The 23,779-nt window shown below is 43.0% G+C and overlaps 3 protein-coding genes across 3 annotated transcripts; all 3 read right to left on the reverse strand.

The window, feature by feature from the left end:
* Nucleotides 1-1,104: 1,104 nt before the first annotated feature.
* LOC134446326 (macrophage-expressed gene 1 protein-like) lies at nt 1,105-5,528 on the reverse strand. Its single transcript, XM_063195676.1, has 2 exons — nt 4,377-5,528; nt 1,105-3,577 (listed from the first exon to the last, which is right to left on the reverse strand). The coding sequence occupies exons 1-2, from the start codon at nt 4,878-4,880 to the stop codon at nt 1,862-1,864; spliced, it is 2,220 nt and encodes a 739-aa protein (XP_063051746.1). The 5' UTR covers nt 4,881-5,528; the 3' UTR covers nt 1,105-1,861.
* Nucleotides 5,529-9,100: 3,572 nt separating this feature from the next.
* On the reverse strand, nt 9,101-13,293 carry LOC134445132 (macrophage-expressed gene 1 protein-like). Its single transcript, XM_063194217.1, has 2 exons — nt 12,850-13,293; nt 9,101-11,690 (listed from the first exon to the last, which is right to left on the reverse strand). Exons 1-2 carry the CDS (start codon nt 13,291-13,293, stop codon nt 9,975-9,977), a joined length of 2,160 nt encoding a protein of 719 aa, XP_063050287.1. The 3' UTR covers nt 9,101-9,974.
* A 3,289-nt stretch (nt 13,294-16,582) lies between these two features.
* On the reverse strand, nt 16,583-17,411 carry LOC134445505 (histone H1-like). The gene has a single exon (XM_063194564.1). The coding sequence runs from the start codon at nt 17,354-17,356 to the stop codon at nt 16,805-16,807; it is 552 nt and encodes a 183-aa protein (XP_063050634.1). The 5' UTR covers nt 17,357-17,411; the 3' UTR covers nt 16,583-16,804.
* Between the last annotated feature and the right edge of the window lie 6,368 nt (nt 17,412-23,779).

Consider the following 23,779-nt stretch of genomic DNA (forward strand, 5'->3'; position numbering starts at 1 on the left):
CGTGCTGCTATTCCACGGTAGCGACCTTCTCGCCGAACGTTAACCCTTACGTAATATATCAAGATTGCAGTGTTGTGGTTGCACTTGTGCCATGTACACTGCTCCCCAAGAAACGTCTCACCCTTAGCTAGATGTACCATCCTGAGACACTAGGTGTCACAATACAGCAAGGAGAAGATGTAATTTCCCTTCCCAGTTAATAAAATATAAAGGCTACAAAGCTGAAGGAGAGATGGATGGATGTGGTGATTTCTTACATTACACCAAAATGCTTGGAAAGCTTTAGAAAATGGCGCTACACTGGGGAAGCTATTATGATTATCATTCATTCTTGCCTTTTATTTGCCATTCTTTACATGTACCTCTGATGTGCCTTCCTGTTCAGAATTTCACTGGAATTAGATCAAATACTGTAATGACTAATTGTTGGCTAGAGACACAACCATCTCGTGACTAAAGATATATGAGGAAGCATAGTACATAGTAGATGATCCTTTGCCAGTATTTTTCCAGACTTTCCCTGTTTCACCTGAAGGGGAGCTTCAAGTGCTGTCTGTATCTGTAATGATTCTGGATTTCCCCAGTTTATCACTGTTCCTCTTTGTAGGGATCGATAACAGAGAGGTTTGGGGAAGTGAAGCATTGCAGTTCTGTCTTTGTAAGGGGAAATGGATGACAAATGTATCAGAGTTTCAAGGTGTAACTAGTGTACCAGTATGCCTAGTGTCAAAGAAGCTGACTGGGGAAGACAAAGGGGTCAGCTGTCCCGGGTCCAGATAGGGTCCCAGAATTGGGTCCTCATTACATTATATTGGGGGTGGGGGGTGGGTTCAACTTTCAGATGACTTTGTCCAGAGCTCAGCAAAAGCTGGTGCCCGGTGTCCATTGTACATTGTAAAAGAAGCCAATTCAAGACATGTGTAGAATCTATGCAAAACACAATTTCAAGAAGAAAAAAAAAATACTTATATTTATTTCAGGCACATTGTAACAAGTGTAAGTGACCTAGCAGAACACCTCAGCTGCTTTAAAACTGTAAGCCAGTGGAAAAAAACACACTGAAGTTTGTGAAGATGTTTAGTTTATTAGTTTTAAAAAAAGGTACAAAAGTACAAAAGTAACATGGATAGAGACATGTTAATAATATGATTATTATACAGTTGAGAAAGTATAGTGCACAGTCCGCAGAGTAAATATTTCTTTATCTTTTGTTAGCTTTTCTTCTCTGTGGCATACTCGGCATACATGTGGCATACATTGCATTCTGCACATTCTTTTCATATGTGAAATGAAGGTGCTAGTTCTACAGTGTGCGTATAATGTTACCAGACATACTAAGTGGCTCAGTGTTTAATAAGGTGCCTTGAATGAATAGTGCCTATTCCAATTCCAGAAAACACTGAATTAGGTTTTATTCTGTTTTCTGTAATCTGAATATGTACTATTAATATTTTAAAAATGTGATTATCATACATTACAAATAAAGACAGACCCCAGTCTCAACCTTGATTACATTCACCTTTCAGGGACCACTGATTTTGACAGATATCTCATGAATATGATATGAAGAAAAGATAAAATCACATATTACTGTCTAACCTTTCATTGCTGCTTTCACAGACCTTGATTCTTATACACTGACAGTAGAAGACAATTGAAGAAGAGTAGAATATAATCAATAAACTGTATGCATGTAACAGTAAGGGTAATTGGGTGCTAATTCCCCAAGAGAAGATACATAAGAGAGGACAGCACTCCTAGTTACTTTAGACTTAATTAACCCGATACAGTAGAGTCTTAAGTGTCTAGGAGCGCTGTCCTCTGTTTTCTTTTTGCTGACAGCATACGATGACCTTTGACCCTAAGCCAGCAGGGCCTGAGTAGGGTCGTCTCCTGCTGCCTCCTCTGGCTGAGACCCATCCTGACCGGCCCCTCTCTCACTCCCTGCCTGCCCCGCACTGGTTATCTCCTCATACCCACTGCCAATCAGAGGCCTAGCAGTCATCCTCTTCCTCTTCTTCATGATGACAACTGCACCAATCACCACCAGCGCCACCAGGGTCATGACACCCACGGCAACGCCAAATTTCTCCCCTCCCGTCAACTCGGAGCCGTTCAGCTGGTTCGCCACCTTTTGGACCTCGTCTGCCTTGGCCAGTTTCCACATCTTGGTGTCCCCAATGCGTACCCAGGCCTTGTCACCCTCGGTCATGACGGTCACGGTGTTGGTGGCCACCAGGCTGATAACAGGAGGGCGGGTGAAGGGCAGCAGGTGTATGGGCAGCAGCTGCCCGCCTGTGAAGATACCTGATTGGACGCAGTACAGCACCTCACACCCGTCGCTGATGGCCGCCAGGTGCTGGCTGAATTGGGGCGGGCAGCGACGTTGGCCGCCCATGAGAGGGTTGCCTGCACTGCAACTGAAGAACCCGCCGAAAGGGACAGAGAAGCGGGTACCGGCCTCATAGTCTTTACTCAGGCACACCGTCAGGCCGTTGGTGAGGAGTTTGAGTGGGACGAAGTTTGGAGGGCAGCTGCGGGATTTAATCAAAGGGTTCTCCTGGGAAGGGCCATAGAGGCCACCAAAGAGGAAGCCAGAGTACTGCTTGGTTTCTTGGTCTGTGGAGCACCAGTAGGTCTCGATTTTGGCACGCTTAACATGATAGGCGTCGCCACACACAACTTTGCAACACGTTGCAAATAGCCAACACCTGTGGCACTGCCTGTGGCATTCATATTGACTGTAGCCTTCCTCCACGTTCTGCGATTGCAACAGGGTTGCCTGGTAGGGGGTGCGACAGGAGTAATCACCAGTCTCTGGGTTTTTCTGGCCTTGGGCATCACAAATCGAACGCGCATCTGCCGTGAGCTGAGTGCAGCGTTGATAAACGCCACCAAAACTCAGGTTAGTTGCCGCGCCCTCGCAACTGCCGTCATCTACATTGGCCTGAAAGTTGAATTTCTGTGAATCTGGCTTGACGCATCCTGGGCGTGTGTTGATGGTATAGTAACGCTGGGCAGCCTGGCGAACCGACAAGGCCAGCTTACGAACAGTGGGCTCTGGAAGATCAGGGAACGCGGCCTTGCTGAGGACGTAGTGGATAGGCAAACCCGAGCGGTCTATGGCTACCAGGTTGTTCAGAGTGCTTTCTTGCCATTTTTGCAGAGTTATTCCGGGATAGAACGACGCCCCGCCATGGCTCAGGGTCAGCGAGTATGTCACATTTCCTGCATAGCCACGGGTCTCTGTCGTCTCTTTTACGGATTCGCTACCAATGTTGAAGTTAATTATTTTGAAGAAGTTCAGTCCGGCTGATGCTGTGACGGTGGATTTAGAGCTGTCCATGTTAGAAACATAAGACGCCTTTAGGTAATCTTCCTGCATCAATGAAGCGCCAGCTTCAACGGTTGTTATCACATGCGTGCCGTAGTCAAGGACCAGCCTCTCTGATAGGTAAGCTGCCTGTCGAGTTTGGTTGTTTTCTATGGCGTCAGCAATTTCCTCAGCCTGACGGGCGAAGCGAGAGTCCAGGGTGAAGTCTGGGTACGCCTTCACAGTGTAGATATGGTTCCTCACCTACAACAGATTTGGAAATGTGTGGATGAGCGATCCATCACTTGACTGGCAGAATAAGCAAAGAAAGAAAGAAAGATAGACTAGAAGAAATCTAGAAGAAAGTCTAATAATTTGTTACATTTTGCCGTGGTTTACTCCCACTCCACAAACTATGCAAACATTTGTTTAAAAAAACAAAATCTAGCCTAGTCCTGCCATGTGATGCAGGCATATTTGCAACAAACAGGGGGAATTCCATTGTGCCACACACAGTTGTGATTGAGCACTAAACTGTACAGTGGGAGCCAATCAGAGAGCTCGGAATGAGTTCAGCTGCTCATTTTCCTCAGTGTGTCCTGAAAGGAGATAATGTCCTTCTCTGTTTGTCATCTCACCCTCAAAAACATACATAGGACTACACAGAAATTCACAAACAGGATGAAAGGAACATGCACAGGTTCTGTGATTTTTATTTTTTTCTGATTGATTCTGATGATTTTTCTGTGGACTCGGATGGGTCAAAGACGTCCAACATGACACTGTCCTTCAGTGCTAACAGATGCTTTTGCTTACTGTAACTGTGAAAAAAACATTACATTTCAAAACAAATTTTTGAAAAGTGAATGCATAAAAGCCAAGCCAAATTATTTTTTTTACAAAAAATCTATTTTTTGCATTTACAGTAAGCAAAAGTATCCGTTTCACTGAAGGACATGTTGGACGTCTTTGACCCGGATACATTATATGTAACAACACCACGAACACCTTACAAGCCTGGTTAATAGCCTGCATTGATGGCAATATAATACAGTACACTCACTTGAACACGAGCAGTGACAGAAGTCTCCCTGACTTGGTGCGTCTTCATTCGTTTATTCTCCGTAGAGAACTTTGCGTTGAGGACGGAGAAGAAAGACGCATCTCCGTTGATGGAAGAAGATGTGGTGCTGCTTTGGTCGAGCCATGAGGAGATGATGTCAGAGTTGGTCTCCACGCCGCTGACCTTCTGTGGTATTACAAAAACTTCATCAGGAATAAGGTAGACTCCGTCTTCTGTCATCTGGCACTGTGAATAGCTGAAGTTCATCACTCGGCCCATGTCCAGATTACGGAGGTTGTCCCATCCTCCACCTGGTAACACCTCTAGAGCCCTGAGGGACCCGTTGCTACGGCATTCCCGGAGCCCGTTACTTCGACGGGAAAGTGGGTGAGAGCTGGTGCTCGTGAGAGACAGGACCAGCCAGACGAGCAGATGCAGAGCCATGACGTCCTGGAATGAGGAGTTCGCGAGACGGGGCAGGGTATTGTGTCCCAAGTTCTGCATCTGTTTCCCCAAAAAATGACAGAATTACAATGACAAATTACAAACTCCCAGTTTGTCAACCTCTGGTTTCACATCATAAAATGTATGCCTGCAAAAAAAGACTTACGCTTTAAATCACTATGTTGACACATGGAGTTCTTGAACTTCTCCTTTCTTCTATCATATATCATGGCATATCTGTATGGCATGTCTCATCTGTCATTAAGCATTCTTATGGCAGTCGGGACAACAGAGTTCTTATATTTTTTCAGTCTGCACAGTTTAATGTTCTGAAACGTTGACCTGAGAGTAGCAGGGTGAATGTGTGATGCAGAATATGTGTGGTGTCCTCTAGAATCTTCAGTGCCTCCCTGAACACTGACTTTTCATAGAGGGACTACATACTGTATATTCCTGTTCTTGGTGACCAGCAATATTCCGTGTCGTTTTAACCAGACGCCTCAACTTGGCTTTTAACTCAACCGTCAGATTCCTGTACCATGTTTGACCGCCATACTGTATCATACTTTCTAAGATCATTTGGAAAAATAAAAACAGAAGCCTGTTATTAACACACCATACAGCCTTAGTCGTCTTAAAAAGTACATTCTCTGTTGGAGCTTGGTACAGAGGCTCTCTATATGGACTTGCCATGTGAGTGCACTGTCCATGAAGACCTCAAGGTATTTGTATGAGACCTGACATATATGGCAGTGCTATGAATGTGTACTGGATTTGTGTTGGAAACAACTCTTGGGTCAAATATCATTTCTTTAGGTTTTTCTGACATATACAACAAGATGATGGGCATCACAACAGTCAATAAACTGTTTTATCTCTGAGTATTACGATGCTGTATCCTGATCTCTGTGTAATAGCCCCTTGGATTTGCAGTGTCATCTGAAAACTTGAAAATGTAGTTCAAGATAACCTTTCGATTTGAACCGGCTATCCTGTGTGTGCACTACACCTTTGCAAGTTAAAACATAGCTCCTCAATGCCCTGTGACAGGTTGGGTTTAGGGATGGTTTTGCTCTGGGCACAATTTCACAATACATTCGCCATTCCCTTGCTTATTTCACTGTTCTTGGCAAAAGCAAAGCAGCAGAAACATTGCTTTACTGACAGGTTAGGTTTAGGTATGGTTTTAGTCAGGGCACAGCAGAACATTTTCACGTTTAAAGCTCGACCAATCAAAAGCCTAGTTTGGCTATCTGTGTGCTCCAGACAGCAGAGTGGCCACTGCACATGTGTGACATAAAAGGGAATTCGCAATCTGGACACAATTTCAATTTTGGTTTGTGTGACAAATGAGACGCCATAGGGGAGGGTGCTGATGATGATACTGCAGTCTTGCAAGGTACAGTATATACCGGTACCTTTATATGAAAAAGAGCAAAAAGACAGAAAGCCAAACATATGAACCCAACAAATAAGCAGCTTTTTGTACTGTACTCAGCAGCAGGGCCTTAGTCGGGTTGTCTCCTTCTGCCCCCTCTGGCTGCGCCGCGGCCTGCACTGACCTACTGCACTTCTCTATCAGACCCTGCCTGCACCTCACTGCTCAAATAGCCACTAAAAAGTTGCTTCTGAAACTATTGTTGAGTTCCTTAAAGGTACATTGAGCAAGATTTGTAGTTGTTTATTTCCAAAATTCATGCTACCCATTCATTAATGTTACCTTTTTTCATGAATACTTACCACCACCATGAAATTCTAAGTATTCATTATGACTGGAAAAATTTCACTTTTCATACATGAAAAGGGGGATCTTCTCCATGGTCCGCCATTTTGAATGTCCAGAAATAGCCATTTTTAGCTGGAAAAATGACTGTACTTGGACCATACTAGAAAAGATTAGTTTATTACTCAGTAAACGTTCATGAAAAGATCAAATTTGGCAATAGGCAACACAATGTCAATGAGCAGCATAGTTGCAGTACCTTTTTTGACCATTTCCTGCACAGTGTACCTTTAAGTACTGTAATGGGAATATGTAAGACATGCAAATAAGTTACAACTAATGTTACAAGATCCATGCTGCAGGTACAGTAGCTTTCATTTTAAAAGCTGGTGGACCATGTTTGTGGATGCTGTAGTGAACGAATGACTCCCTTCTACTGTGCACTAACTGTATCCTTGCGTTGCCATATGTAAGCAGTCCAGTCAAATAAAATCCTCTACTCTCTACGAGACTATACCCAACTGCTTCAGAAGGTCTACAAAAGAGCAACCCTGTTGCTACATCTATTAGCTGTACCATCTTCAAGCCACTAGGTGTCATAAGAAGCAAGGAGAGGACGCACTTTCCAACACCATTACTTAAAACCAGGGGTGTCGAACATAATGCCCCAGGGCGGATGGGGCCTGCCAGATGGTTCAATGTGGCCCCAGAAAAAAAAACTAAGAATTTTTTTTAAAAAAAGAAGTATATTTCTAGTCTATTACTTATTTTTCTGCAGGTGTCTGAGATTTCTGGATTTTGATACCTGATAACAACTTTGCCTTTGTGCTCACCATTTACGGCCAATGCTCCTGATATACAAGATTCAAGAATTTATTGTCATTGTCAAAAAGGCAACGAAATTGTGTTTGGGGTACAATACTTAGTAGCAGCAAGTTTTCAAGTAAAGTGCAATAAGAGGTAAAAGTGACACCAGTGCTTGACCCCCCAGCCCCCCCATCCCACTTAAAGTGCAGCAGAGATTAAGTGCATAATACTCGACACCCCCCCCCCTTTCAAACGCGCGCACACACACACACACACACACACACAAACACACACACACAGAGAAATGTCCAAAGTATAGATGGATAACATTTAAGACAGTAATGTTCCTCAGCAGTCCTGCAAATTCAAAAGTCTAATGGCCTGGTGGTAAATGCTGTTGGCCAGTCTTTTAGTGTGGCTCTGAAGGGACCTGTACCTTCTACCTGAGGGTAGCCGTTGGAACAAATGATAGGCAGGATGGTGGCTGTCACGCAGGATGTTCTGCACTCTCCGTAGACAGCGTGTGGTGTAGATGGTACTAATCTCCGGGAGAGGCATTCCAGTGATTTTCCCTGCTGTTTTCACCACACGCTGGAGTGCCTGCTGATCTGCTTTGGAGGAGTCGGAGAACCACACTAGGAACCCATAGGTCAGAACACTGCTGATGGCACAGTTGTAAAAGTTCACCAGCAGTGGTCTGGGTATGTGGTAGCTCCTCAGCTTCCACAGGTAGAAAAGGCGCTGCTGGGCCTTCCCAACAGCAGAGGCGATGTGAGTACCCCAGGACAGGTCATCCGCCAGGGTCACTCCCAGAAATGTAAAATATACCTACTGTTATGCACCTTGAGATGATTGACTACCAATGTTATCCAGATATGTAGCAGAAATTTGCAATATTTTATTAATAATAATAATAATAATAATAATAATAATAGATCAGTTTTATGTAGCGCTTTTCTTGGTACTCAAAGCCGATTTTGTCATTATATTACTGGTCCGGCCCACTTTAGATCACATTGGTTGTGAGTGGCCCCTGAACTGGAATGAGTTTGACACCCCTGCATTGATCCAAAAGCAAACACTAATTGTACATTGGGAAAGATATATTTGGAAAACAAATTTCCTTTGAGAGTTTCACCTCTGGTGTGTCTTCCTGTTAGGAATTAGAGTTAGATTAAATACTGAAATGAATAATAGTTGGCCAGAGACACTCCCAGTTTGTGACTAAGAAATGTAAGGTAGAATACACACATGATCCTTTGTCAGTATTTTCCCGGTCAGGGGAGTTTCAGGTACATACTGTCTGTATCTGTATTGATTCTGGATTTCCCCAGTTTATCACTGTTCCTCTTTGTGGGATCGATAACAGAGAGGTTTGGGGAAGTAAAGCATTGCAGTTCTGTCTTTGTAAGGGGAAATGGATAATGATGGATGTGTCAGAGGTTCAAGGTGTAACAAGGTGTACCAGTATGCCCAGTGTCAAAGAAGCTGACAGGGGAAGACAAAGGGGTCAGCTGTCCCGGGTCCAGATAGGGTCCCAGAATTGGGCCCTCATTACATTATATTGGGGGTGGGGGGTGGGTTCAGCTTTCAGATGACCTTGTCCAGAGCCCAGCAAAAGCTGTCAGTGTCCCTGTGCCCATTGTACATTGTAAAAAAGAAGCCAATTCAAGACATGTGTAGAATCCATGCAATACACAATTTAAAGAAGAAAAACAATACTTTTATTTATTTCAGTCACATGGTAACAAGTTGTGCCAGTGAAAATGACCAGATGATCAGAATGCCTCAACTGCTTTAAGACTGTAAGCCAGTGAAAATTGCACACTGAAGTTTGTGAAGATGTTTAGTTTATTGGTTCAAAAAGTACAATAGTACAAAAGTAACATGGGTAGAGACATGCTAATAATATGATTATTATACAGTTGAGGAAGTATAGTGCACAGTCCCCAAAGAAAATGTTTCTTTATCTTTTGTTAGCTTTTCTCCACTGTGGCATACTCGGCATACATGTGGCATACATTGCATTCTGCACATTCTTTTCATATGTGAAAGAAAGGTGCTAGTTCTACAGTGTGTGTATAATGTTACCAGACATAATAAGTGGCTCAGTGTTTAATAAGGCGCCTTGAATGAATAGTGCCTATTCCAATTCCAGAAAACACTGAATTAGGTTTTATTCTGTTTTCTGTAATCTGAATATGTACTATTAATATTTTAAAAATGTGATTATCATACATTACAAATAAAGACAGACCCCTGTCTCAACCTTGATTATATTCACCTTTCAGGGACCACTGATATTGACAGATATCTCATGAATATGATATGAAGAAAAGATAAAATCACATATTACTGTCTAACCTTTCATTGCTGCTTTCACAGACCTTGATTCTTATACACTGACAGTAGAAGACAATTGAAGAAGAGTAGAATGTAATCAATAAACTGTACGTAGTAAGGGTAACTGGGTGCTAATTCCCCAAGAGAAGATACATAAGAAAAGAGAGGACAGCACTCCTAGTTACTTTAGACTCAATTAACCCGATACAGTAGAGTCTTAAGTGTCTAGGAGCGCTGTCCTCTCTTTTCTTTTTGCTGACAGCATACGATGACCTTTGACCTTAAGCCAGCAGGGCCTGAGTAGGGTCGTCTCCTGCTGCCTCCTCTGGCTGAGACCCATCCTGACCGGCCCCTCTCTCACTCCCTGCCTGCCCCGCACTGGTTATCTCCTCATACCCACTGCCAATCAGAGGCCTAGCAGTCATCCTCTTCCTCTTCTTCATGATGACAACTGCACCAATCACCACCAGCGCCACCAGGGTCATGACACCCACGGCAACGCCAAATTTCTCCCCTCCCGTCAACTCGGAGCCGTTCAGCTGGTTCGCCACCTTTTGGACCTCGTCTGCCTTGGCCAGTTTCCACATCTTGGTGTCCCCAATGCGGACCCAGGCCTTGTCACCCTCGGTCATGACGGTCACGGTGTTGGTGGCCACCAGGCTGATGACAGGAGGGCGGGTGAAGGGCGGCAGGTGTATGGGCAGCAGCTGCCCGCCTGTGAAGATACCTGATTGGACGCAGTACAGCACCTCACACCCGTCGCTGATGGCCGCCAGGTGCTGGCTGAATTGGGGCGGGCAGCGACGTTGGCCGCCCATGAGAGGGTTGCCTGCACTGCAACTGAAGAACCCGCCGAAAGGGACAGAGAAGCGGGTACCGGCCTCATAGTCTTTACTCAGGCACACCGTCAGGCCGTTAGTGAGGAGTTTGACTGGGACGAAGTTTGGAGGGCAGCTGCGGGACTTAATCAAGGGGTTGTCCTGGGAAGGGCCAAAGAGGCCACCAAAGAGGAAGCCAGAGTACTGCTTGGTTTCTTGGTCTGTGGAGCACCAGTAGGTCTCGATTTTGGCACGCTTGACATGATAGGCGTCGCCACACACATCTTTGCAACACGTTGCAAATAGCCAACACCTGTGGCACTGCCTGTGGCATTCATATTGACTGTAGCCTTCCTCCACATTCTGCGATTGCAACAGGGTTGCCTGGTAGGGGTCTCGACAGGAGTAATCACCAGTCTCTGGGTTTTTCTGGTCTTGGGCATCACAAATCGAACGCGCATCTGCCGTGAGCTGGGTGCAGCGTTGATAAACACCACCAAAACTCAGGTTAGTTGCCGCACCCTCACAACTGCCATCATCTACATTGGCCTGAAAGTTGAAGTTCTGTGATTCTGGCTTGACGCATCCTGGTCTTGTATTGATGATGTAGTAACGCTGGGCAGCCTGGCGAACCGACAAGGCCAGCTTACGCACAGTGGGCTCTGGAAGATCAGGGAACGCAGCCTTGCTGAGGACGTAGTGGATAGGCAAGCCTGTGCGGTCTATGGCTACCAGGTTGTTCAGAGTGCTTTCTTGCCATTTTTGCAGAGTTATTCCGGGATAGAACGACGCCCCACCATGGCTCAGGGTCAGCGAGTATGTCACATTTCCTGCATAGCCACGGGTCTCTGTCGTCTCTTTTACGGATTCGCTACCAATGTCGAAGCTAACTTTGTTGAAGAAGTTCAGTCCAGCTGACGCTGTGACGGTGGACTTGGAGTTGTCCATGTTAGACACATATGACGCCTTCAGGTAATCTTCCTGCACCAATGAAGCGCCAGCTTCAACGGTTGTTAATACATGCGTGCCGTAGTCAAGGACCAGCCTCTCCGATAGGTAAGCTGCCTGGCGAGTTTGGTTGTTTTCTATGGCGTCAGCAATTTCCTCAGCCTGACGGGCGAAGCGAGAGTCCAGGGTAAAGTCTGGGTACGCCTTCACAGTGTAGATATGGTTCCTCACCTACAACAGATTTGGAAATGTGTGAATGAGCAGTCTATCATTTAGCTGGTAGAATAAGTGCAGAAAGAAAGAAAGAAAGAAAGAAAATGTCTAATCATTTGTTACATTTTGCCATGTTTTACTCGTTCTGAGTAGAGAGAGTAGAGTATCATTAAGGTCTCCAGTAGCATACTGTACATACATAAATACAAAAAAGACAGACATTACACACAACATTGCACATATATTTACCATTGACAAAGTCAGATCTCTCTCTCTCTCTCTCTCTCTCTCTCTCTCTCTCTCTCTCTCTCTCTCTCTCACTCTCTCACACACACACACACACATCTGAGGTTTTGAGAATATCAGTGGTTCATCGCATGTGGCGTAGCTGAGTGGTACATAGCAAAGAGCAGCAAAAAGATTCAAAAACTTTGGAAAAGTGTTCAAAGTGTCCAGGGGTCTGAAAATAAACTGAGCAAACTATGCAAAAATGTTTAAAAATGTAGCCTAGTCGTGCCATGTGATGCAGGCATATTTGCAACAAATGGGAAATTCCATTGTGCTGCCATACACTGTTGAGGTCGACTCCCCTTTTGAGGTCATGTGTTGCCTTGATGCATCTTAGCAAAACAATGCACTGGGAAGAGCCCTGAAAGTGGCTTTTCTACCAAGAAACCAAATCTGCACATTTCATAGCAAACGTTTTTTTCCCATTTTGAGATTGAGATTATCTGACATTGGCTCATTTTCTTAGAAACATTAATTAGAACATAAGTCAGTCTATTACACATTTTCTACTACGCTTTTTTGTGACAATACTGATGAATAAAGACTGCATACTGAAATATGTTGACTAGGCCAGGTGGAGGGTGAAATGTGTGGTAAAATGAGTGCAGATATCCTTGGGTGCTCCCTTCATGTATCAATGTTGCGACAAGAAGAGCACTAGTGGCTCAATCAGAGCGTACGGATTGGGTTTAGCTACTCATTTTCCTCAGTGCCTCATTTCCTCCTTAACATTCTGTCGTTGTATCTCTCACCCTCAAATACAGGGTGTCTTTTTTTCTTTCTTTTTTCTGTGGACTCGAATACTTAGCCTATATGTAACAGGACCACGAAGACCTTACAAGCATAGTCAATAGCCTGCGTCGATGGCAATATAATACAGTACACTCACTTGTACACGGGCAGTGACAGAAGTCTCCCTGACTTGGTGCGTCTTCATGCGTTTATTCTCCGTAGAGAACTTTGCGTTGAGGACGGAGAAGAAAGATGCATCTCCGTTGATGGAAGAAGATGTGGTGCTGCTTTGGTCGAGCCATGAGGAGATGATATCAGAGTTGGTCTCCACGCCGCTGACCTTCTGTGGTATTACAAAAACTTCATCTGGAATAAGGTAGACTCCGTCTTCTGTCATCTGACACTGTGAATAGCTGAAGTTCATCACTCGGCCCATGTCCAGATTACGGAGGTTGTCCCATCCTCCACCTGGTAACACCTCTAGAGCCCTGAGGGACCCGTTGCTACGGCATTCCCGGAGCCCGTTACTTCGACGGGAAAGTGGATGAGAGCTGGTGCTCGTGAGAGACAGGACCAGGCAGACGAGCAGATGCAGAGCCATGACGTCCTGGAATGAGGAGCTCACGAGACGGGGCAGGGTATTATGTCCCAAGTTCTGCTTTCGGTTCTCCAAAAATGACTGAACAATGGCAGGGCAAAATTCTGACTCCCTGTTCGTCAGCCTCTGGTTTCACATCATCAAGCATATGCATGCAAAACGAGACTTCTGCTTTAAATAATTGTGTTGACACTTTGAGTTCTCCAACTTCTCGTTTCCTCTGTCATATCTCAGTTCTGCTATCGTACGCTAATTAGTTGACGTCTATTATTAAGCCTATAGTCTACTATTTTCCCCTGTCCTAGTCAGGTAGAGGTGACGCAGATCACATTCCTAAAGTAACACCCTTGCAGTAGCCTATTCCTTCTAAATGTGTACACTGTAGCCTACAGTTTTTTTAAAACTGACTTTCCGTTTTCCTACCTGGAGCCTTATGCTCTACACTGAAACTAGTTAGATGTCGCCCCTAAGTTAATCATGTTGGTCATTCATTGTAGGACATTGTAACGAACATTTTCTACTGCTATTAAACATGTACCTGACTCTTGCCCTCTGATAGGCCTATGCTTGGCTGAGACAGGAATCGGAACGCCCCCGCAGCTGAACGCAGCCAGATGATGTAAATCAGGTTAATTAAACATAGCACACTGTCATTACGCCTAACATCTGGTATACGTGGGTTCCAAAGTTTGTTTAACCTGACTGCGCGAAACTATCTGCGCACAACTCAACCTCTGATTGTTGCAAACCGCTGTCGGTCAAAAAATAACGCGCGTGGTTGGCTGCCAGTGTCTTGACCCTCCTCATAACATCGTGTTTACAAACATTCAGAACCCATGTATTTGACCTGAGTTCAAACAAAAAAAAAACATTTAAATCTGGGCCTTGCGTTTGCATGTGACCAGATTTTCACCCCTACAGATACAGGCCTACCGTTAATTGTTTCTCTGAAAGTTTGATGTAGGCCTACACGTTTTTTGTTACATTTTATTGTTGCTTGATTTTGTTAGAGCAACAATTTGCCAATGATGTTCAATAGCGTTGCGTGTGTTTAGATCATGGGTTTAGATTGTCTACAATTTTCGCTCCAATCTCGCGCCCATGTTAAATGGCGCTGTCCAAGGTGCCTCGCATTCACCGTCCGATGGGCCACCTACTGTATCGACATCTTATGGTGAAATGCAGCGCATGAGAGGACATCCTTCATTGGTATTGCCGGTATTTTCAAATAAAACATTGGAGTTTGAACAATCACATTAATGTCAAAAGATCAAACACCGTAGAACCACGATTCTTTTGCATTTTAAAGCCGTGCGCTATGGCACAAAATGCAAATTAGGGTAGAATATTCGCAATGGTTCCTATAAGCGCATGGGGGTTGGGGCATTTGCATGCTGTTAAGTTTTGATTGTGGAAATTGAGTCTTTGTTAATCCATTTTTATAAATAAAAATGTATTTGCATCAATTTAAGATTGTGCACAGGCTCCACATGTCTATGGTTAAGCTATCCAAAATGTATCCAGAGGTAAATCCTATTTGTGACAGATGTAAACAGGCCCCCGCCACTCTTTTCCACATATTTTGGTCCTGCTCTAGTCTAACTTCACTCTGGACCTCTATATTTGAAGCATATTCAAAAATCACAGGTGTAAATATTGACCCTGGCCCTTTTATTGGACTTTTTGGTGTACCTTCAAAAAATCTTCCAATACAAAGGTCTGAGCTTAATTGCATTGCCTACTCTTCACTTCTAGCACGACGCCTCATTCTTTTGAATTGGAAAAATGACAAACCTCCATATTTTGGTAGATGGATTTGTGATGTCATTTTTTCCTCAAGGTAGAAAAGATTAGATACACATTGAATGGGTCAACAGACAAATTTCATGTTATATGGCAGTCATTCATTTCATATGTTGAACAGCTGACAATGCACCTGGTCGTGTAATGCATTCATTCATTATGTGCTTTGTCTTTGTCAATATCCTGTAAAATGACTGATTTGTTTTTTTGTTTGTTTGTTTGTTTGTTTGTTTGTTTGTTTGTTTTATTTGTCTGCTCTTTTTGTCTATTTTGTATTCAATCCTTCATGTTGATTGTTTGGTATTTGGGGGGGGGGGGGGGGTGTTCAATAAATAAACATTGACTTAAAAACTAATATATATATATATATATATATATATATATATATATATATATATATTTGCAGGCACATTTAGTGTTTCATGTACCGGGGACATTTAACTTTGCATATAGATGGTTACACAATGTTACAAATGCAATATATTAATTAATTATATAAAGGCCCATGTTTCCCGTTCAAACACACTTTACAATTAAATTGCACTTTCATGTTTATTTTATAGACAGCAAACCATTAGGCTACAGAATTGTAAGAAAGGGAAAACACAGATACAATAGATTAGGCTAAATAATATAAACTGCGCACGTGCAGATAGACTGCTTACAAAACAAAGCATATGCATGCACACATTTAGAACAGAATATTACATTTATAATATAGCAACTTTCAGGTGTCCAGCTATTTCCAACCACCAAGACGTCACATGAGACTATGAAAGCGCGCGCCTTTACGCGCACCAGGAAAGCACCGTGTATGCTGTTCTTGGGCGAGGCACTGATAGACACCGCATATTAAAGCAAAGTTTTGCTTGTCCTTTATCATAGCAAAGCAGGTGGTTGCGTTTGATTAATTTTAGCGGGATAAAATAGGAGGGAAATAAAACAAAATAGCGCGAATTTGATCAGGGGACGTGGGAGGCTGATTATTCCTACTGTAGCCCACATTAGCGATAGGAAAGACGAACATTATCTAACATTGTGGTTAATATACTTTAATTTAGAATTGCTCTGTGGGCATATCTGTCCAGAAAAGACCTTGGACGTATGAAGCTCAAATGAACAAATATTATATAGATTGGGCATATTAATTGTTGACCTCCATCAGCCATTTAAAACGCCAAAATGTGAAATTATTTTAGGGGGTTGTTTGACATTGGTGTAGGTACATGTTATAACTTTGTAACATATTTGCAACCAAAGATTAAAAAAGGGGGCAATTTATATCCGAAGTAGACATTCATGTTGCAAGTTGCTTCGATTTTACCAGTTGAGTCACTAAACATTATGAAAACGCCCTAATGGAGTAGCCTAAATGAGCTGAATTGCAGGATATTAGTCACGTCAAGAAATAGGCCTACAAATACACATATTAAACCATGCAATGTATTAAGCCACAATCACCAAAGCCACAAAACAACATAGGCAAGAATTTGTGAAAAGGAATAGGTTTATTTTACAAGCAAGATCCTGTGATACAAAATTTCACAGAATGCGTGAAAAGATATAAAAGCAAGCAACAAGTCCAAGTGCTTCATTTGAAGCAAAAATCGGAACAATGTACTCTTGGACAAAATTCAGTAATGCACTTATGGACAAAGCACAATATGCCCCTCTGCGTCAGCTGTGAAGAGAGTCCCGGTGGACCAGGAGTTTACTGCTTCTTGGCTGCCGCCCTCTTGGACTTCCCTCTGGACACCCTGCGCTTGGCCTTGCGGGGACTCTTTGGCTTCTTTGCAGCAGCTGCCTTCTTTGGCCTCTTTGCCTTCTTCTTCTTGGCTTTCCTCTTTGGTGAAGTTGCAGCCTTCGCTCCTGTGGCCTTCTTGGCCCTTTTAGCCCTCTTGGCCTTGGGCTTCTTGGGCTTCTTGACCTTCTTCTTAACAGTCTTCTTCTTCTTGGCCACGGGTCTTTTGCCAATCTTAAATGATCCGGAGGCACCGGTGCCTTTGGTCTGAAGGAGTCCTCCATTGCTGACCAGGCGTCGCACGGCGAGCTTTACGCGCGCGTTGTTCTTGGCCACATCATAGCCGCTGGCAGCAAGGCCCTTCTTCAAGGCGACGAGAGAAACGCCACCGCGCTGCTTGGATGCGGCGACGACCTTGAGGATTTGGTCGGACACGGTGGGTCCAGTTTTCTTCGCCTTTGAGGATCGCCTCTTGGCGGGTTTGGGTGCGGGGGCAGCCGCGGGTGGGGGTACTCCTGACATGGTTGCTCAAGTGGCAGGCGCGTCTTGAGGATGGCAGTATGAGTGGGTGGCAGCGTGTGGTCTCACCACTGATAAAGTTATGGTGAGAACCATGAAGACTCAAGTGTCCAGCGCGCGTCTTTTTGATATTAAAAAGTAAGCTGTGTTTTCTTGTTCAATGAAAAGTTATGGAGTTGCGCGTGAAAATGACAAAATTTGGCTTTTGAAGGCATGGGCAAATTGGTCATAGAATGCGCTACGCGGTCGCCGTTTTTGTTTTAAACCCATTCACGCTATTTTCCTTATAAATAGTCAAAGATGCTGGATACCTATATCCTTTTTAGTAAACGTATAGTCTCTGTTGTTGTTTATAGGTGATTTATACCGTTGGCACGATCGAATAAGTTATATCGATGCTCTTTACCAATGGCACAGAAACTAGATTAAGATTATATGCAAAGGAAACGGTCTTTAAAGCCATTTATGCCCAGTATTGCGCGTTTTAAAAGCCTATAAGAAGCACACTTTAAGCACGGATCTTGTAATCTAACGTGAGGCAATTATAGTTATGTTTTAACGTACTATGACTGTATTAAACAGGTACTTTGATAATCACACTTGTTTTGTTTTATAAGTGTGATTGTTTTTGTACACTTTCGGTGCAATAAAAAGTTTGTTCCCACACACGGAGCACTAATGTGCGCGCGTTCCAGACGCACACCCAGCTCTGTTATTATTTGCATTAGGCCTATTTTCGACTTTGGGTTTTTGTTTAAGTTAGGCCTAAGAGTGAAATTATTTACGCACTATTTGTATGGCGGGGGGGCACATCAAAGACATTACTTAATGGACAGAGTACATCTTGGGAGTTGGTAGATTCAAGCTGCAAGGTTCAACCTCAGATGACACGATGACTGTCTTATCTCTTGCACCAGATAGGCCTATAGTAGGCTTTCTGTAGACGTCCCAAAACAACTGGGCTTATAGGCCTATTTAATGCAATATCTGCCTAATTGGTTGGGATTGGTGCTGTTAAGTATTGATGTTGTATGCTCTAGCATTTGTGAATTGTGCATTTGATTTTATAAGGCTGATATGAATTTGTAATTTCCTGCATGACGTCAGTGTATTTTCTGTCATGGGCCTCCGTGTTACTTGTGTATATATATTTGATTATTGATTTATTTAACTTGGCAGTATAAAGTTTAGATTAAAATAAAAACTTCCAATCAAAACAGCTGGACAAAGTGAGGTGAGAGTGAACTATACAGACTGTGCACTTGCTATAAAAAATATGTCACATGTGTTTTTCTTGCTGAAGACTACTGAGAAGATAAATACAGTTTTGTTTCAAATGTGCTATTAAAGGAATGTTCTAGAATTGTGATTGTTGATAATGAGTCAATGGATCACAAACTGACCATTATGAGAATTAACTGGTCACTTCAGAGGCTGTGCATGCAGTCGGCCACAGTTAAAGGTCCAATGTGTGATTAGCCTACTTACTTTACTTACTTAGTCCTTGCTGTGCCTAGTGGCACATAGGGCAAGGACAAAGGATCTCCACTCATCCCTGTTGTTTGCTTTTTTCTCAGTGGTGGTCCAGTTAAGGGATGTCTTTTTCATTTCACTTTCAATGCTTCTGCTCCAAGCTGTCTTTGGTCTCCCTCTCCTGCGCTTTCCTTCTGGTGTCCATCGAAGTGTCACTCTTGTGATGTCATCCCTTGGTTTTCTGAGTAGATGTCCTAACCATTTCCACCGCCAGCGAATTAGAAGGCTCTCCTATGTGTGATTACCATTGTTTATTTCCAAAATTGATGCTACATTCACATATTTGATCTTTTATAAATATTGGTGGGGTCTGATCAGAGTATGGGTTCGCAGCCAAAGATGTCAAGGTGGCAGATCCAAATGGAGAAAACCCAGCTACTCATGTGCAAATTCTTCAAACTAAAATGAAAAATGTGTAATTCGTTATGGAAATATTCATGAAAAAGATTAAATGCGTTAATGAGCAGCATAAAGTCTGGAAATAAACTTCTGGAATTGACACACTTTACCTCTAAGGGACGACATCTGATTCAAGTTCAAAGTCCTGGTGATGATTGATGCATGAGTGCTGTGATTTCATGTCATCCTGAGCAATTCTGGGCTAATTTCTACCTTCTCAATCTTCCACTATGCCACGAGGGTACTCCACTCCAGATAGCTTTGGACCAGAGAAATGACGTGACATTACACAGCTGATGCTTTTATCCAAAGCAACGTCCAGATATTATTTTTCAGGGTGTTGGTTAAGTACAATCCCTGGAGCAATGTGGGGTTACAGTAGGTGCCTTGCTCAACAGCACGTCAACCATGGATGAAAGAGTAGGGAAAGGTCAGGTGGGATTCGAACCTACAACAAACAGATTGAAAGACAAACTTCATAACCCTTAAACCAGGGCTAGACTGCCCCCAGAGAAATGTCCCAGAGAAATGTATAATCTAGGAAGTTGCATGGTTAGATTAACTTCATTATCCAGTTTCAAAAACACATCTTAGCATACTCCTTAATATCACTTCAAAAGTTATGAGTGAAAAGTTATGGGATAATATTTGGAGTATGTTAAGACTTTTTAATGTAAACAAACCATGTCCCCATTAGAATGGATAGAATCTTGGAAAACGGTTGAGAGGAAAAAATGCTGTGTTGTTGGATACTGACAAATCTTGAGCAATACAGTACAACTGCATGTTAAAATTGTCCGGAATTCTCCTTTAATAACACCGATTTTGCTGTAAGCACTTCATATTCTGAGCTTAGAGGTTAGTGGTACAAGAAGAAAAATGTTAACAAAGCTGTAGCTTCTAGAAAGGCTGAATGGCTAGTGACTCGGGGGAAACAAACAGCCACGAATGGTCAGTGAGCTAAAAAGTTAATGTCAATCCTGGTGCCAAAGATGTAGGCCTACCATAAAGCACAGCCCTATGTGTGTGATACCATATGCTGAGAGCAGGGCTAAAACACATGTAGTGCATGGAACAGGGTTGAAGACACATGATTATAAATACCGTTCTAACATTTTTAATAATAATATCATGCATGGAAGCATACAGTGCACTTTGCTTTCTCCACTGTGAGTGTGCTGAGTCAGCCATAAGGCTTGTGGTAGTTTGCACTGTGCAGTAGTTGGTTGGCATGCAATTGGCGCGCCATGTCATGTGGCGGCATACAGTATGTTTGATATCAGCGCTACCTAGTGATATGGCCCAAGCAGGGGAGAAGAGATAGCAGGCGGCGGGGAGGCCAACACTGACACCTGGGGGCTACCAGGGGGACTGAGGCGCGCTCCTCTCTGGAGATAAGGCCATGTGGTATTGAGAATGTACACACTGTCACTCACAGGCAGGCAACCTGACAGGTTGGCCTGTCTGTTGAAGGTGTAGCTCCCAATTGGCTTTATATGCATAATAAGTTGTGCTGAATTTCCACACAGTAATAAGCCAGTAAATACATTTCTGGTGGTTCTGGATTAGAAACAGGCTACAACCAGTAGAGGGTGCAGCGTTAATTCAACACTCAGGGAGTCAAATTGAACACCCATAGTGTTCGTTCTACTCTCTGTGTGTCAAATTAGCACTACAATGTAGGCTATATTGTAGTGGCAGTCCCAATTTTATCCTCAGGGCAAATGACACTGTGTGTCTTTTGTGTGACTTGTGTGACTTTTTGTGTGACTCCAAGCTTTCTGGCATGTGAATATTCATCTCTGTTCCAGCCTGGCCAGCCAGATTATAACTAGAAAACAACTCATTACACAGATTCAAATACAACTCATATACGTAACACAGATAGAGTGTTATGTTTGAAGGACTGGTCAGCTGTCCTTATGTTTGACCTCTACAAGACCAGCTTGTCAGGCGAACATAATACATGTATTTACCACTATACGGGTTCTTAATTCACTTGGCTATCGCTGTTCAGTTTTTAACATTGAATACCTGAGGTTTGAACATGTGTGACTGACTAAAGCCTGGCTTAGCCTCCCATTGAAACCCCTTGAAAACACATGTGTTTAGGGTTTAGGGTTAGGGTAAGGATTAAGGTTGGGTATGGACAATCTAAATGCATAATATTACATGTTGATTACAGTTTGGGAAGAGACAGGTAAGCAATAGGAAACAGAGACGGGCAGGATCTCTAAATAACCACTGACCAGATTCGAACCCATGTCCTCAGCATAACAGTGCGGCACCTTCTCCATTTGAGCCATGTCTGCCTTTTTATGCAAGAATCTGTGCACACTTTCCCTATGTTATAATCTTACTGTCACCAAAATTGCAATGACCAAGTCTTAATCTGTTATTGAAGGCTCTAGGTAATGTCACAGCAATGTTGTTACGATGTAGTTGAGTCTTGAACAGGCCTGCCGACGGGTCCGTCTGCGCAAAAAAGCTACAGAGGCCGTATTTGACTACAAAACTACACTTTGCTAGATTTGACTGTGCCTGCCATCTGATATTTCGCAAATGCCATTGGTTCCTTATTTTATCATTTGCTTCTCCTCTGAACTTGTGGGAATTCCATTGCGTCTGTAAAACTATATTGCAAAACAGTTCGGAACCTGTTGTTCAAGTTGCCAATATGTATCACATATACAGTTGAGGACGATAGTATTAGCCCCCCTCCTGAAATTAGACATTTCTCTTGATTTCTCTGTAAGAATGACCATTATAAACCGTTTCTGTTATTCTGGAAACAAATACACTGGTGGAGATAATGTTCAATGAGTTGAATTTGGATTTTTCTATTGTTACGATGAGTTTAAACAAAAAAGGGCAAACATGACAAGGACAAAATTATTAGCCCCCTGATCATTAAAAGTCAATATGGCGCCATTTATGAACCAAAGCTGACAACAGGCTCTGATAAGTTGCTACCTAGGTTGGCACATGCCCCACTAGGGATTTTGGCCCATTTCTTCACTGCAAAGTGTTCTAGCTGGTCCAAATCGCATGGATGCTGAGCATAGACATTAACCACAGACTCTCAGTGGGATTGAGGACTGGACTATGAGCGGGTGATTCCAATATCTTGGTTTTAGTGTCCTTCAAGAACCTCTGAACTAATCTAAATGCATGCTTTGGGTTACAATGTTGTTGGAAGACCCAGCAATCCATATTCAGACCCAGACTCCCTGTGTCTGAGGCTGAATAACAGACTAAACCTAATGCCCCACCACTATGTGTAACTGTGGAAACTGCTTAGCCTCATTAGACCAAAGAAGCATTGGACACCTGCTTAGATGATTGTTATTGACCTGGCCTCACCTGGAGTTTTTTCCCCCAAAGAGAAAGACAGTTGTTAGGGCTTGTCATCATATTGGGCTTTGGGACCATCATCATAGAAGAACCCCTTTACTAAAGGCAGTGCATATCAGAGTGTTATTGAGCTTTGCCTGTGAACATTTGAAAGTCAAAAATGAGTTTTGAATGTCTCTGCTTTCATCTGATGATATTCAATTGCACCTGCATGGATGCATGAATTCTGCTTCTGTCAGGTGAAGAAAGGGATAGTCCTTGAATCGTTATAAGATGGTTTCCACAATTAAACATGGTGGTGGATGCATCATTCTGTGGCAGTCTCAGCCACAGGAAACCTTGTTTGGGTGTACGGCACCATAAAAACTGAAAATTTTGATAGAATGTGGAAAGTGACCTTGCAAAAATATGCTCATAGAGGGAGCTAAGATCTTCACTGGATCTTTCAATAAGATAATAACCCAAAACTTGCATCCAAAATAGTTCAAATGTTCTTCAAGGATACTAAAACCATGGTCATGGAGTGGTTCAGACCTCAATCCTTTAGATAGTGTTTGAAGAGTGCTGAAAATGAATGTCCATCCTCAACATCCATGCAATTTGGACCAGCTTAACTATTTGCGATGAAAAAAATGGCCCAAAATCCCTGGTAGGACATGTGCCAACATAGTTAACAACTAATCAAAGTGCCTGATGTCAATTTTTGTTCATAAATGGCACTGTATTGACTATTAATGATAAGGGGGCTAATAATTTTGTCCTTGCCATTTTTAGACTTTTTTGTTTAAACTCATTGTGAAAATGGAAAAGTCCAAATTTAACTTATTGGATGCTTTCTCCATGGTGTATTTGTTTCCAGAATAACACACATTTATTAATAATGATCATTCTCAATGATCAATGAAGAGATATGTCTAATTTCAGGAGGGGGGCTAATAATATCGTCCTCAACTGTATTTGCTGGAGATCCACTGTTGCAGACAAGCCCATGCAAATGTCACAGCTGAAGTACAGTATAAATAGCCTTGTTATTTTCTCATCAGAAAATACAATGGGTGGCATGGGGGAAGTGAAGATCACGTGTGTCATGTCACTCATTTAGGCCTGAACTATTTAGGCTTGACATGGTGGAACAGACAC

This window comes from Engraulis encrasicolus, chromosome 3, assembly GCF_034702125.1.
Source record: "Engraulis encrasicolus isolate BLACKSEA-1 chromosome 3, IST_EnEncr_1.0, whole genome shotgun sequence".
In the NCBI taxonomy this organism is placed as follows: Eukaryota; Metazoa; Chordata; class Actinopteri; order Clupeiformes; family Engraulidae; genus Engraulis; species Engraulis encrasicolus.

Coding starts and splice junctions, on each gene's coding strand:
- LOC134446326 (XM_063195676.1), bottom strand. CDS start 4,880: ATGCAGAACTTGGGACACAATACCCTGCCCCGTCTCGCGAACTCCTCA. Junction 3,578..4,376: donor CTGTCACTGCTCGTGTTCAA/GTGAGTGTACTG, acceptor AATCTGTTGTAG/GTGAGGAACCATATCTACAC.
- LOC134445132 (XM_063194217.1), bottom strand. CDS start 13,293: ATGGCTCTGCATCTGCTCGTCTGCCTGGTCCTGTCTCTCACGAGCACC. Junction 11,691..12,849: donor CTGTCACTGCCCGTGTACAA/GTGAGTGTACTG, acceptor AATCTGTTGTAG/GTGAGGAACCATATCTACAC.
- LOC134445505 (XM_063194564.1), bottom strand. CDS start 17,356: ATGTCAGGAGTACCCCCACCCGCGGCTGCCCCCGCACCCAAACCCGCC.